This window comes from Onychostruthus taczanowskii, unplaced genomic scaffold, assembly GCF_017590055.1.
Source record: "Onychostruthus taczanowskii isolate IOZ18803 unplaced genomic scaffold, ASM1759005v1 scaffold30, whole genome shotgun sequence".
Lineage (NCBI taxonomy): Eukaryota > Metazoa > Chordata > Aves > Passeriformes > Passeridae > Onychostruthus > Onychostruthus taczanowskii.
Window position 1 is genome coordinate 8,929,983 of NW_024500350.1, and position 15,809 is coordinate 8,945,791.

General features: G+C 43.7%; 1 protein-coding gene and 1 long non-coding RNA gene across 7 annotated transcripts; one reads left to right on the forward strand and one right to left on the reverse strand.

Annotated features, from left to right (window-relative positions):
- Positions 1–995: 995 nt before the first annotated feature.
- Positions 996–15,308, reverse strand: DUS1L (dihydrouridine synthase 1 like). 6 transcript variants are annotated; one of them, XM_041409284.1, is made up of 14 exons: positions 14,926–15,308; positions 12,892–13,000; positions 11,955–12,005; positions 9,669–9,721; positions 9,501–9,554; positions 8,826–8,908; positions 8,560–8,663; positions 7,488–7,632; positions 6,725–6,883; positions 6,331–6,447; positions 5,612–5,778; positions 4,938–4,975; positions 1,897–1,972; positions 996–1,569 (listed from the first exon to the last, which is right to left on the reverse strand). In XM_041409284.1, the coding sequence occupies exons 1-14, from the start codon at positions 15,160–15,162 to the stop codon at positions 1,418–1,420; spliced, it is 1,545 nt and encodes a 514-aa protein (XP_041265218.1). In that variant the 5' UTR covers positions 15,163–15,308; the 3' UTR covers positions 996–1,417. The 6 variants fall into 6 exon arrangements, with proteins under 6 accessions (XP_041265218.1, XP_041265216.1, XP_041265219.1 ...); XM_041409282.1 differs by having other exon boundaries at positions 9,669–9,781; XM_041409285.1 differs by having other exon boundaries at positions 6,331–6,419; positions 6,787–6,883; positions 9,669–9,781; positions 14,926–15,306.
- LOC121338378 lies at positions 1,830–5,625 on the forward strand. The gene is made up of 2 exons (XR_005953023.1): positions 1,830–4,943; positions 5,024–5,625. It is a non-coding gene; the product is annotated as an uncharacterized LOC121338378 (long non-coding RNA).
- Positions 15,309–15,809: the final 501 nt, after the last annotated feature.

Genomic DNA, 15,809 nt, shown 5'->3' on the forward strand with positions numbered 1-15,809 from the left:
AGCTGGATGCACAAGAGGTGGGTCTGTGTTGCAGTGCCAAACTGAGCAGTTCTTCAGCCCTGTCAGGCGTGTGGCAGCCTCCAGCCATGCCATGGACAGGAGTGGACAAGATAAGGCCTATCTGCTTTTCTCCACTGTGCTTGTTAAGAGATGCCTTGGCATGGGGAGAGGGACAAATATATCTTAAATACTAATTCTTTATAGAAAGGTATCCAATTAGTACTCTCAAGTGTAAGGGCCCTCCTGAATTTAGGAGCTGAAGCCACCTTGACTGTTCCTTCACACTGGTGCTTCTGTGATGACACTATTTGTGAGAGGGAGGTGTGATCTAAAATCTCTCTGTGTGGGTAAGAAGCTGACTCTCACACAGCCCCAGTTCTCCTGTGCTGGAACTGGCTCTTTTGCTTTTGCAGACTTTGAGCAGAATGACTGAGCTTTCTGATCTTTTTGGGAAACTGTAAGTGGGGAGAGGTCAATTAAACAGTTTGAAATTCTAGGATAATGAATATTTAGGTTTTTTTACTAGAGGAGGGGGGAACAGACCAGGAAACTCAGAATACTTGACAGCTTCAGCATGTATGCCTGTGCAAGGGAAGAAGGGGACTATTTCCACATGAGGTGGAAGAGGTGGTTTCAAGTTCCCATCTTTAAGAAAGGGATGCATGTGTAGGACCTGCACCTGGTTTTGTCGCACGTCTCTCAGAATTTATCACGTGTGAAAGACAAATGACCACATAATGAAGTATGAGACCTTGAGCAGGGAAATATTAATGGACTTGGTTCCACATACATTTAGACAACCCTATCTGTTAAAATAGAGACTTCATCCTCCCCCAGCCTTTGGCTCATGGAAGACTGTTAAGCTGGATCACACTGTAAGAAACTAATAATTGTTAATGTGGATTTTGCAAGATCTTGCAGTTTTACATTCACATTCCAAGTACTGCTGCTTTCCTTTCTGCATTAAAAATGTGGCCTACTAAAACACTAACAAATGTGACACATTTTCTGTTAGCGAGGAAGTCACTGACACTGCTATTTTTAGCATGCCAGAAGGCTAATACAAAGTTCTAATACAATAAATTTAGTTGCCAGTATTAAAAACAGAACATGAAGGGTTAATGAGCATACAGGAGGCAGAGTGTAATGGCAGCTTACAGAAATTGTCTCCACCCAAAAATGCAGCATTTTCAGTCTTTCAAATACAGCATTAGACATTTAATTGCATCTCTTTTATTTCAAATGCAGGATAATTCCCTGAGAAAGCAGTTTTTTACTTAAATAAAACTTTTCCAGAACTTAATCATGTGGAAGAAGTTCACACAGCTGACAGTGAGCTGGAGATGACACATTCTTTGGCCCAGGGAAGTAGTGTAGTGGTCTGGCAGGTGCTCTTGGACTGTTCATTTCCAAAGCTTCACCCTGTACTGTCACCAGCCTCCTTCAGCACTGCTGTCTCCCCCACCTCTGCATCTCCTCCCTGACTGATCTCTGGGGTTTGAGTTCCTCTTTGACTGTGCTGCCATGAAAGGGATTTTTCATACTTGGTCTTAAAAAGTAATCCATGACCTGAAAAAGCAGAAGGGGAAAAAAACCCCAAACCAACATCCTGAAATGAGATGACTACAGTGGTAAACAGAATACCTCATTCCTTATAAAGAATGGGTCTTTACAGACTGGAAACTGCATCCTGAGGCTTTGGAAGCAGGAGCAGTGACATACAGAGAAGGAAGAGCAGTCTTTTAAAGTGGTACTACAAACTTTTAGATAGCATGTAGCATTTTAGGTAGTATGTAGATTTTAACACCCACCTACACCCCATAACCCAAAGATTAAGTATACATGGGAGATGGATAAGATGTTTGCTTGATGCCTGGTAAGGCCAGATGCACTCACCTGGACAATCTGCTACCTCCTTGAATGCTCTTTTCTTACAGCATCCTCGGCACATGTTAAACACACATTTAGTGCCCTGGGTTGGGACAGCGATACAAAGAAGCTTGTGTCAGTGAAAATAAAATTGTTACTGTTTACTATAATAAGTAACAATACAGCTCTGCACTTTCAGATCTTTGGGAAAAACCCATGTACTCAGCCTAATGAAGATGATGGAGTTGATGTCACATTGGGTGCTATCTGCTGTTTGCACATAAAGAACAGAAAAACCCCAACCAACCAAAAAAAACCTCCACATTCAACTTGTGCAGCCCCCACAGCCTGTTGGGCAGCCTGAGTTACCCACCACAAGCAGCCACATGCCATAAGCCCTCTGCAACAAGCATGAACACATTTGGAGCTTGCTCTAGTTCTCTGCAGCATGAAACACGGTGCTCCCATCTGCAGCTAGGCCTATAATATGTTACCACCAGAATTACTTCCCTACTTGCATCTTAAAACACACCTGCATATTTATTAAAGTATAATGTATGACCCTTAGGGGACAGCAGCAGCTGAGTCTTGGCTAACTGATGAGGTGGCAAAACGAGCCTCGGTCTCCGGGGTGCTTTGCTCACACGCAGTTTAGAAAAGGGGGTTGAGATTGTTTACCCTGATTCCCTTCACCCCAGTCAGAAAATCCTTCATGTTTAGGGAGGCTTTAGTTGAGCTCCTTGTCCTTTTTCTTCTCCGCACCCCCACACCCCCCCACCACATTTCATGACATAGCTCAGAAACACATAATCTAGGGGAAAAAAAAAATAATTACAGGACTAGTCAGAAGATTTCAAGAGCTACCTGCAACTTTACAGTGATGCAACAGCAAAACAAAAATAAGTCTTTAAGCCCTGGTGCAGACGGTCTTGGTTTACGCACCAAGCATAAACCATGTCAAACCATGTCATTTGGATTAGCTATGAAACAGGATGGCTTTGAAAGCAGGCCAGCCTAGTGCTCAGTGCTTTCCCAATAAGGAACACAGCAAAAAAATCCCATTTTTTTCAGTAGCTTCAAATTGAGCCTCAGCTGGCTGCCACTGCTGTGCTGCAGTAACAGCCTTACAACAGGGAGCAACATCACGTGCCTGCGTTGCAGGCTCCCGCGCCCCCTGAGGTGCACGTAATGCTAATTTTTAAGCTAGAACACAAAATTACTTGCATCTTACACCCCACTTTACAGTTATATTAGCAGCAATAAATACACTCTGCTTACACAGCAACACCACCCTGCCAAGCAAACAGCTATGTTTACCAAGGGAAAAAATAAACAAGCAAAAGCAAAATGAACTCTTTGCAAATATAAAAATATTTGAAATTTCAATACAGAACCTGTAAAACCAGCTGCCTCATTTCACATTGCTAATAGTGAAAGTCAATGTTAATCTATTGCAAAGGCAGGACTGAGGATGAAGAGGTGCTTAGGCTTGTTTTGATAAAGGTAGACATCAAAACAACACAAACCAGAGCTGCAGATGCTGTCTGACACTTACTGCAGGCTGTACTGTGATGACATTTACACTAAGAACCATACCAGTTATTCAAACTTTCCCTTTGCAGAAAAACTCCACCCACCACTAACACCAGTAAGAGGTGGTTTGTTTTTCATTTCACAGTAAAATATGCATGTCATACATGTGTAGAAGTCTGGAGATTTGTTTCCAAGATATCTTTGGAAATTTGATTAACTCACTCAACTGGTTTAGCAATAAATACCCTCAGCAGCAGCAGGACTGCACTTTTTTGGAGAGGAAGGCAAATTCTCTCAAAGAACCTATGTATGTTAAGGATTTTTGTGCAGCACCTTCAACCTCAGATACTGGTTACAGTTAACAGTTAAAAAGCTTTAGCCCAAGTACGGACTTTCCTCCACACACACACACACACACATTATCAGCAGGACTTGGCCTGCACCTGTGTGACTGGGCACTGGCACGGACCTACCTCAGGATTTGGAATAACAGAATAGAATCAGGATAGTTTGGGTTGGAAGGAGTCTTTAGAGGTCATCTACTCCAACCCCCTGCAAAGAGCAGGGACATTTTCTACTAGATCAGGTTGCTCAGAGCCCTGTTCAACCTGACCTTGAATGTTTCCAGGAATGAGGCATCCACAACCTCTCTGGGAAACCTGGGCCACTGCCTCACCATAAAAAATGACTTCTAATCTAAGGTGCATCTAGTCTGAATCTACTCTCTTTAAACCCATCACCCCTTGTCCTACTCCAACAAGCTCTGCTAAAAAGTCCATTGCTGTCTTTAAGTCCCCTTTAGGCACCGGAAGGGGCAGTGAGGCTCCCCAGAGCATTCTCTTCTCCAGGCTGAACAGCCCCCCTGTCTCTCAGCCTGTCTCCTTGACAGAGGGATTCCATCCCCCAATCATCTCTGTAGCCTCCTCTGGGCCTGCCCTAACAGCTCCATGTTTCTCCTGCACCAAGGGCCCCAGAGCTGGATGCAGAGTGCCAGGCGGGGTCTCACAAGAGCAAAGGCACAAATCCCCCACCCCATGACCTGCTGTCCATGCTGCTTTTGATGCAGCCTAGAACACAGGGGCTTTCTGGGCTGTGAGTGCACATTGCTGAGTCATGAGCAGCCTCTCATCCACCAGCACCCCAAAGTCCTGGGCAGGGCTGCTCTCAAGCTGTTCCTGCCCCTAGCCTGGATTTGATACCACGGTTGCCCTGACCCAAGTGCAGAATCTTGCACTTGGCCTTGTTAAACCTCAGAGGTTCCCAGAGGCCACTGCCTGAGCTTGTCCAGGTCCCTCTGGATGGCCCTGTCCCTCAGGTGTGTCATCACTCCACTCAGCTTGGTGTCATCTGCAAATGTGCTGAGGACACTCTTGATCCCACTATGGTGACCTCAGTGGTGGAGACACTGAACAGTGCTGGTGCCAGCACAGACCCGAGGGACAGCACGTGTCACTTATCTCCATCCAGAGCCTGCACCATGGACATTTAATTTCCCTTTAACGGAAATGCTTTGATGGACGCTTGTACTGGCTTACCTTAGGGTTTCCACACTGATCACATTTTGCATACTTGGCTGAGAGAGAGAGAGAGAGAACTGATTTCACCAATGGTATTTTTACAGGTTTCCACACTGATCACATTTTGCATACTTGGCTGAGAGAGAGAGAGAGAGAGAGAGAGCTGATTTCACCAACGGTATTTTTACGTGGAAGTAAATAAAAAAAAAAATCAGAACAAGAAAAGCTTGGTGCTTTTCTAGCCAGAGTCCTTTTGAAATAAAACTACAGTACCTCAAATAACAGTGCAAAGCTAAAAAAACTTTGGATTTTTAAGTGCCTCTATGTTAAAATCCAAACATTGAAAATTTTAATCCTCAAGTCAAGCATAAAACAGGAGGACATCAGCTTGAAATTCATGTAAAATTTCCATTTCAAATGCTAGTGACAGCTACAATGCAGTTTGTAAACCATTTTGATCTTCAAAAGATGCTTAGAGAGAATCAGTGACCTACTACTTTGATCCTTGTTTCCTTTACTAGTGAACATTATTTGAATCATGCTGCCTGCTATTAAAATTTCAATAGCAACAGTTCCTCCTCTTTTCAAAGAAGTTTCTACAAGTACACAAGCCAGGAAAATTCTTAGCAGCAAGTTATGTCAAAGGTGGTATCAGCATATCTCCATACATTTATGCCAATAAATGAACTTACGTTTTAAAGATGGATCAAAGCTTTTATTTGGATTTCTTAACTTCTTTTTTTGTTTATTCTTTGAAAGAAGCTCAGAATTTCCATCTTCCTCTTCTTCCAGAGCACGTTTTCCTCGCACACCTTTTTCAGTTCCACTATCTCCATTCTCCCTGCATCTCTCCTTTGGCCTGAAACAGTGAATTTCATCATAAGTTGACTGAAGGGAAGAAGTAGCTCTTCCCTGACCATTATTTTGGTTTACAGAAATCTGGGTAAACCATAAACCTTTCTATCATGGCTATAATGAAGTGTCATTGCCCTCAGAAGTGGGATAGAAAAACCTATCTTCTTTGGTTAACACTGACAGTTAATAACAGACACACACACACTATATATATATATATATATATATATATATATATATATCTATATCTATATCAGATGTATCAGCTGGAAAGCCAATTAAAGTTGGTCAGCTAAATTAGGCACATTGGGTTCTTGTTCTCAGCTGCAGTGGGATTCCTAATTTTTACTTTCCAGAGAGAGAGAAATCTGAGGAGGATCCAAAGGAGAAGATGCAAACAATGAGCAACATCCCCACAAACAAAGTAATAACTAGGAAACATCTAAACTAGAATTAAAATAATCCAAAGTCATCTTCAGTCTTCACTTTTCCTTTTTTTTTGGTATGGGTGGGAAAGGCCTTTGAGTACCCGTAAGTATCAAAATAAGTAACTCACCCTGGCCTGATGTATGGCTGACAGATCCAGTGGAAAAAAGGCAACCCTTCTTTTGGCTTTTCTCCTTCTTTCTGATTAGCTATTTCTTCCTGCAGCATAGAGTTACAGTCAGTCTTCCTGGAGTTGTCAGAAAATACACTAAATAACACTTCAAACTCCAGGAAATTACAAACTGAAATTTAAGCTAACAATTACTGACAGTTACATATAGGCAAAAAACCCCATCTACTATGACATATGAACTGAAGCACATTTGTAACTCCTAAATCAACTTTATCCCACATAAAGTTGTCCAAGCTTAAGGGGATGCTATTGTAGTAAGCTACGAATATCGAGGTTAGTAAGCCACAAAGTCCCAGAGAAGTGACTAATGGATGTCAACTCCATGACATACTTGGTACATTCCCACCAAGTGCAGGCAGTGCTGTTCTGGGAGATTGGGGCCCATCTTGGTACCTGGCATCGCAGTTTCAGCTCTCTGTTGACATCTACAATGCCCTCTAGAGTCTTCACTTTTGCTAATTCTTCGCGCAGCTGATGGTAAACTTGAAGCCTGAGGCAAAGCCCAAACATCAGTTATATTTAGACTGCAGTCAACTAAAAATAACTGTATAAAAGCATTTTATACACTTCTCCTGATTCATTTGCCTTTGGCAGAAGCTTATATTCCTCTTTTTAAGTCCAGAGAAAAGCACACCTATGTCTCTTCCAGATAAACACTCAGCAGACAACCAAGGTACTTTGACATAAGCTAACATGAATGTACAGTGCATCAGCTGCTTCTCAGTAACTGCCCATAGCTATGCTCTTACTCCACAATAAATGCAACAGCACTGTGCCTCACCATGAACAAGGAGATAGTTAACTCGTGTTTGCCATGAAGTGTGTGCATGTGTGCAATTACCACACTGCAGATGGTGTGCTGTGAGATCACACCCTGGCTGATCTTGTGGCAACTTGTTCATTCCCCATGCCCTGTTTCCCAGATATGAAATAAAGGGTAAAGGCCTCAGCCCACACCCTCTCTAGCCAGGTCCAGGAAAGAAAACTTTGCAGCATACTCATTCTGGCTAAACAAATCCTTGTCCAGAAAGCCCAGACACTTTGTAAGCAGGACGAGTCCTGAAAACATTAAAGAGTTCTATGGAGATACTCACGTGTGATGCCAGAGCTTGAAGAGATGAGCCCTAACATAAGACAGTGGACAAGGGTACTTCCTCACGATCTCCAGATACTCCTCAGCCATCTCCCACACCAATGGATTCCGGCCCTCAAACAAAGCTGGATTATGAAGATTACCTTCTAGGGAACGAAAAGAAATACTCAAACTTTCATTTCAGGATTGAAACAAAGGCCAAAATCCCGGCTTGGGAGTTTGATCGTCTCTTTTGTGATTCTACACCCACAGACACATCACCCACGTACTCTCAAAAAGAACACAGGATCTGTAATACTCTAGCCTGACCTTGGGACACTATATTTCACTATGCCATTCCTAACTGCACTGAACAGCTCATATCTAATTGAAGTACTGTTTCTAGAAAGGCATCTAACCTTGACAGGAAGACAGTAAACCAATTAATAAATAGAGAATCACTGTTTTGTTGCCCAGTAATTAAATACTGAAATGACAGATGTCTTGCCTTATGTCTGTATTGATATTTGTCTGGCCCAAGTTCACAGACACAGCTTCTCACTGTGCTTTTCTCCACTGGCTTCACAAGCCTTTTGTTAACCAGTATTTTCTAAAACCAAGATTCTATAACCCTTCTTTAATTGTGTGAGTGATTAGAAGCTTTTCTGATGCTTATCCTAGCTCTTCCTGTAGGAAGTTATGTCAATTCTTTCTTGTCCCAACCCAACATGAACCACCTGCAGGAATATTAACCCACAGATGCACTTAGTTCATGGAGCACCACTCAACAACTGTTCCATTGATTAACAGATGTCACGTAAAATATTCCAGGACAACAGGAGCCCCATAATGCCTCCCATATGTCAAGTAATTACATTTCAGCTCAATGAGTTGCAGGTCCAACATAACGATTCCTTACCAGTCTTAAGGGATTCCTATTCTTGGTGTAAGATGAGGGAGAATGGCCACTCAGCTGTAAAGCAAAGCTGTTCACCAAGCCAATCTGACATAAGATTTAATAAATGGATATGGGACTGCTAAGGGAATAAGAAACAACTTGTATTCTCATCAGAGTAGAAGTTAATTTTCTTTACCTGCACTCATGACACCATGTACTCCTGTCTTACGGATGCATTCTTCCACATCACTGAGACACTGGATGTTTCCATTTGCAAATACAGGAATGTTTACAGCTTTTCTATTCCAATGAATAAAACAGATGCATAAAATTGAGAGTTAGAGTCAACCCAGAAATTCTCCTCCTATCACATAAATTTGCTTGCTCTTCAATGCCACTGCATACTCTATTTAAAATCCAGTATGTTATCAGGAATCACTAAGACTGGTACTGCTCACCAACCTTACAGCTTGAATGTGCTCCCAAGATGCCACACCAGCAAGTGGTCCTTTCTGTTCTTTAGTACGGCCATGCACAGTCAGCAGCTGGAACACAACATTACATTGCTTTCCACGTGTATGAACCACTGGAATCAATCCACTGAAAACACTTATTTTCACTCCCTACATTTCAGGGATGCCACTGATTTCCTGCTGCTATTTCAACAGTGCAGGGAGATTAGCAACACAGAAAGGTATCAGCAGCTCAGCTACTGTGGCATGGTCTTAGGCTCTTTTCATCTTGCTATTCCATGGCATGACAAGATTCTATCATGGGAGAACCTACATGTTTCCTTTCCTTTTCCTATTGGATTCCATTTGTGATTCGCTTTGCAATTTGTGATATATTGATCTAGCTTTCTCCTCAGCAGAAGGTCCAAATACTGTCAGTACTGTCTCTAACTATAGACCATCTCTTCCAATTTAACTGGAGTTAATACCTAGAAGGCTGCCTATTTCTTCTAGTGACACCTTTTGATACCCTTTTTCTTCTACAGTACTGTGGATTTCATGCATTCACACTTGCCTTCTGCAGCACTATTGAATACTGAGATGCTCAACCACAGTGAAGGATGCTGCACAGTGCACTGATTACAAGAGACTGAAATAATTTTGGTTTTCATACCACACTACTGACCTGGAGCCTAGGGCTGCAAACACACAGAATCTGTCTGCATCCTGTTTGCTCTGTCTGCAAAATAATGCAGCCTATTCATATCCACAGTATACCAAGAACTGGTCATCAGATACTTTACACAAAGATACATGTCCAGTGCAGGAGTAGAGGGAGCAGCTGCCTTCTTACCTGGCAGCCAGCTTTCTCCAGCATCTGTGCATACTTCACTGTCTTGTCAATGTCTGGGAAAACGCGGATTTTGCATGTGATGGGAACAGAGAGCTTCTCGTTAGCCAGTAAAACTGAGAAAGATTGAAAAGGCAGGTAAGTGGGCTGCACAATGCTATGAAAAGTGTCTGCTTTCCTCAAGATCTGATACCGGGTATGGTATGGAAAAAGCCTAAGAAGTTACTGCCATGCAGTTCTCACAGCTTAAAAAATCAGCAGTGTCCTCTGCAATCTTTACTGCATAGTTTAATCACATAACAATAACACACACATGAAACACAAAATCTGCATCCTAACAAGGTGGCACAAAACAGTCACCCATTTAATAGCCCTAACACTTCCACTGCATTAAGCCTTCACTTTCAAAGACCACCCCCTCACAACTTAATTATTGATACAAGTTTATTATCTTCACAGGATATTGTATTCCTCCCACATTAACACTTGCTTGTCTGCCTTTCCCACAAAAAGGTGCTTCACTTCTTTGCAACTTATCACCAGAAAAATCATTATAAGTAGATTCCTATCCATGGCAAGCAGAGGCTTATCAAGTGAGGTAGGCTATGGATGCAATCAAGTAGTAAATGTAGGTTATAGAGTCAGGGTGAAATCTAGAACATGGTAAACTCCCAGTCCCTACATAGTACATGGAATCACAAAAATACCAAAAGGAGAGCTAACAAAGAGAGACAACAGGAAAACACTGAGTAATGTTGTGTCTGAAATTCTCTTCTCTTCCAGAGCTTGGATATACTATGTAGGAAGTCACCTGCTGTCTTCTAATCCAAATCCTATGAGCTCTTAAGATTGATAGGTGCTTCCCATCACCCTTTCAAAGGAGGCAAGCAAGGTGTATACAGGTAAAAGCAGAAAAGAGTGCTCCACCATTTTAAAGGCAGCTGGGGAAAGGAGGAGGAAGAGGACAGCCTAAGATACCTCTCTTACTAGACACCCTGGGCTCACCCAGCTAGATGACCTGGGTTCTCTTCACACCTTGAGGCTATTCTGATTTGTGTATTTCTCAACAGCCACATTACATGCTGGGCAAGGATGCACTGTCTTATCTTCCAGGTTCTCAGCAGTGTCTTTGTACCAAACATCACTCAAGATTCCCCAGACCACTGGGAATGCAAACAGAAATAGGACAGTCTAACTTCATGGCTCCGACACTTGCTTTAAAGCGGGATGAAGGCACATTCTCAGTTCCACAAAATGACCAAAACCTTGCTTTTTATGTCAGTTACAAATGTATTTCTTAAAAAAAAATATGATACTGTTCACAACAGCTACTGATAGCCTGAAAATAACCTACACAAATTAGGAGAAGAAAGACCTAATTTGCTATACTCTGGACAGAAAGAGTACACGGAGTTGATCAGAAAAGGGCAACTGTGGCTTCAGGAGAAACGTGACCCTTGGCACCTGAGAACTTCAGAGCGAAAACATAAGGAAGGCACTGGGACTCCTACTGTTTCTAGAGCTGGAAAGCCACTAAGCTATCATATGAGACTGGGACTTAATTGACTCACTTTCACCTGAAGCCTTTTTCAGGTACAAAAGTCTTTTAGCAGATCTAGTGTGAGTTTGCAGTGGGATACCACCAAGTATCTTGAGGGTGCCACTGGAATTAAAGCGGGATGAAGGCACATTCTCAGTTCCACAAAATGACCAAAACCTTGCTTTTTATGTCAGTTACAAATGTATTTCTTAAAAAAAAATATGATACTGTTCACAACAGCTACTGATAGCCTGAAAATAACCTACACAAATTAGGAGAAGAAAGACCTAATTTGCTATACTCTGGACAGAAAGAGTACACGGAGTTGATCAGAAAAGGGCAACTGTGGCTTCAGGAGAAACGTGACCCTTGGCACCTGAGAACTTCAGAGCGAAAACATAAGGAAGGCACTGGGACTCCTACTGTTTCTAGAGCTGGAAAGCCACTAAGCTATCATATGAGACTGGGACTTAATTGACTCACTTTCACCTGAAGCCTTTTTCAGGTACAAAAGTCTTTTAGCAGATCTAGTGTGAGTTTGCAGTGGGATACCACCAAGTATCTTGAGGGTGCCGCTGGAATACAGTATGAAACAAAAAAATAAAAAAATAAAAAAAAAAGAATACAACTGCCCCTTCAAAACCCAAACACAACTCTGCCCAAAGAAATATGATGCACCTCGTTTCTCCCAAAATCCCTAAACCTCCTCTCAATAATTAGTTCATCCTATTCCCTCTCTAAATACTTACTCATTCTCTGAAGAAGATCCCACTCCTCTTGCAGAAATGCTCCATAGTGACCTATGATAAAATAGCATATGACAGACTTGTGCAGAAGAGGAAGATCCTGAAGTACAGTTTTCAGAAACTCTCACAATGATCCAGACACTCATATGCATCACTGGCAGAAACAGAGTTGCTCTGTCCTGCCCCAACTGGAAGAGTGGGATCATTCTGTTGTCCCTGCCACTCTAAATTTACAGGATAAACAAGGAATACCCACACCCTACTTTCACTGGTACTCCCCAAGGCCGATGTGTTGACACTTGCAGCTCAAAATCCAACTTCTAAGGGTTTATACCAGATGTTTAATAAATCCTATTAGAATAACAGATGATCAGACTGAAAGATCTATTTGTACCATTAATAATTTCCTATTAGTCTTTGAAAGATATTTAAGAAGAATGGGCAGTTACGGAACAAATATTTTCTCAACACCTTAACTGATCCAAAATTTTCAAACACTGCCTCTGGTCTTCAAACATGCAGTATCTAAGGGATTCAGTAGGTGTCATCCTCTTCTACACTACTGTGAAAAAAACTCTGCAAGTATCAGGGAAATAAGAGATCCTAAGGGTCTGAATTATCTAATTTTAAGGGCAGTTTTTCAAAAATAGGCTGTTTGAGCAAAAATGAGAAAGAAAATCGAGCTCTTACTAAAAATGTTTCTGAAGGATATTCTAGAAAAGGGAGCTGCCACTTAAGAGAAATTAATTATATCTAATTTTTGCTTTAGGTACTACAAAAAGCATTACCTGCTACATTGGGTGTACCTAAGTCTGACTTCAGCAGTACTACAGCTTCCCCAAGGCTTGATTTGGCCCTCTTGATATTTTACTGCCAACATTCACATTTGAAACACCACTTGCCATTTCTCTACTTATCCAGGGTTCAGATTTGCACATACCTCTCTTTGCAATCATTTGGGGGCAACCCAAATTTAGGTCTATGGCATCACAGTAATCCTGAGCCAACAGTGCTGCCTGGACAAACACTTCAGGATCATTGGCACAGAACTGTGAAAACCAAAGAGAAGTGGAATAATCAGGCAATAGCTTTCTTCAAGTACTGACAAAACATTATCATGTAATTATGAAGCAACTACCTGCTACAAAAAACAGGCAAATATGCACAGTTAATAACACCAAACACTATTTCTCAAAATGATCAAGGGAAGCCATGTGACGTAATCTTTTTGGATCTCAGTAAAGCATTTGATACTGTTTCTCACAGGATGGTTCTGCACAAAACGTCCAGCCCACAGCTGGATAAACACATTGTGTGATGGGCAAACAACTGGCTCATGAGTCAAGTGCAAAGGGTTATAGTGACTGGGATGACATTAGGCTGGTGACCGGTCATGACCAGGGCTCCATCTCAGATAGGGCCAGAGCTCTTTAACAGCTTCACAAATGACTTGTAACCTGCTGACATTTGTAACCTTGCTGAGGACACCAAACTGGGAGGAGCCATCCACGCCCCGGGAGGCACAGTGGTCCTGCAGAAGGACCGTGACAATCAGAGGGCTGGGCAATCACAGACCATATGAAGTTTAATAAAGACAAGCAGCCTTCTGCACCTGGGACAGCGTGGCTCTGCACGTACCTCGGTGACTGAGGGGAACAAAAGGCTGGAGAACAGTGCTGCAGAAAGGGACCTGGTTGATGGCAAGTTGAATATGAGTTTTTTCTGTGTCAGAAGAAGCTAGCTCCCACAGAAGAAGAATGTACAAGACGCTGAGATTAGCTCATTTGGTTAGAGCATGGTACAGCTAATAACATTAAGGCTGTGAGTTCTATCCTGTACAGACAATTCACTGAAGAGTTGGGCTCAATGTACTTGTCAGCTGTGGACTCGTGGGTCCCTTCCAACCCAGAATATTCCATGATTCTGTGAAAGCTGTACTGAGACAGATCAAAGGTCAACACCAAAATGTCTAGGGAACAGCAGAAGCAGAAAAAGTGTCTTTATGGACTTTGGAAACAGAAGGTGTGTTTGTTGCATCCAAAGACCCTCAAGTGTTTTCCTTCATTTGCTTTCTAAACTCATGTAATGTTCCAGAATCCAGTACATCCCACAGCAATGAATTTCACAGTTTATAACTACCACTATGCTTACTTGTTTCTCACTCATCATCTTCAAGCCAGTAGTATTTCCACAGGCTTCTCTTATCTCTCCCTTCAGTCAAGGGAGACACTTCTTTTCCAGGGTAAACAGTCCTCATCCATTTAACTGCTCCATGTGTGCAAATCAGTCATTCCTCTGCTCATGACAACCGTCTTTGTCTGCATTATTCTCCAGCTCCATAAGCCACTTTCCATCTTTGGGATGCAGTGAATACCTTATCATCACACAGTAGTCCAGAAGCAGAAGGAACACATGCTTTAAAGTCTGTCCTGTCTTCCTTGCATCCTTTCTCTACAGCTAAACACTGAGCTCAGGGTTTCAGATTACTACTCAAAAAAGCTGTGATCCTCAAGTGGTACCAGATCCGGGACACACCCTGATTCTACCAGACCAACTGTAACCTGTTTTTAAAGATGAGGTGCGGGGGACTGAAACCCTCTGAGAAGTCCACTGCTCCAGGCCCCTGTGGTTAAGACAGCAAATCTCTGCTAAACGTGGGATAAACAGAAAAACACACATCTTCATGAGCTAAGTACTGTTAGCGGTATTTAGATGAAGAAAACGAGATTTCTGTTACGCTATATAACCACGTTAAAATGTGCACGAGGCTGACTAACTTCAACTCGTGCACATTTGAGAAACGCCTGGATTTGTTAGCGCGAGCGGGGTGGATGCCGCGCGTGCCTTTGGCGTCCTCAGCGTTACCCAGGACCGGCACGGCAAGGTGAGCCCAGGGAAGCCCCGCCCGGCAGCCGCCGCCGCCGCTCCCGGTGCCGGGGCTGACCGGGGGAGCCGGGCCGGGGGCCGCGCTCACCTGCACGATCAGCGGGCGGTCCTCGGGACAGGCCTCGTCGTAGAGGTTCTCGCGGCGGTAGTTGGCGTCCCTGAGGAAGACCTGGGCGTGCAGCATCGGTGTGTAGCAGAGCTGGGCGCCGTGGCGGCGGCTCAGCAGCCTCCAGGCCAGCTCGCTCTGGTCCACCATGGGCGCCACCACGTAGTGGGCGCTCCGCAGCGTCTCCCTCCAGAAGGCTTCCCCGCGCAGCTTCGGCATCTCCCGCTTGCTCGGCCGTGCAGCGTTGCTGCTGCTGGCGGCCCGCGCCGCCGTCCCGGGGCTCGCGGCCTGAGGCCCGCAGGCTGCGGCGACCGCTGCGCCCGGGCCGGGCCCCGCCGCAGCCGGACGGTGCCACCGCCATCTCGCTCCGGCCGGCTCGGTGCAGCTGCGCGCCGTCCCCTCCGGAAACCGCGGCGCTGCCAGCAGGGGCCGCGCGCGGGAAATGGGCAGCGGCCGAGGGGCCCCGCGCTGCCCGGGGCGGCTGAGGGGCGCTGAGGGGAGATTGAGGGGCGGCTGAGGGGAGATTGAGGGGCGGCTGAGGGGAGATTGAGGGGCGGCTGAGGAGCCGCAGAGGTGTGAAATACAAAGCTGTGTTTCGTGTCAGGTACATACAGGCAACGTGTGTATCGGTGATTGTGATATGGGTGGAAACTGACCTTGGGACAGTTATAAAGACAATTCTAATAAATAAATGAGGAACTAAAGCATAGAAGAAGGCCTTTGAACCTATCCTTTGTTTGCAATTAACCTGTATAAGTCTTAAGTTGATTTAGAAGCATTTGAATTAAAGCTTTAAGGATGTTGCTGTTTGACAGGAACTTTCTGCTTCTAGCTAAGCCTTAAAGAGTTTTGCAATAATAACCTTT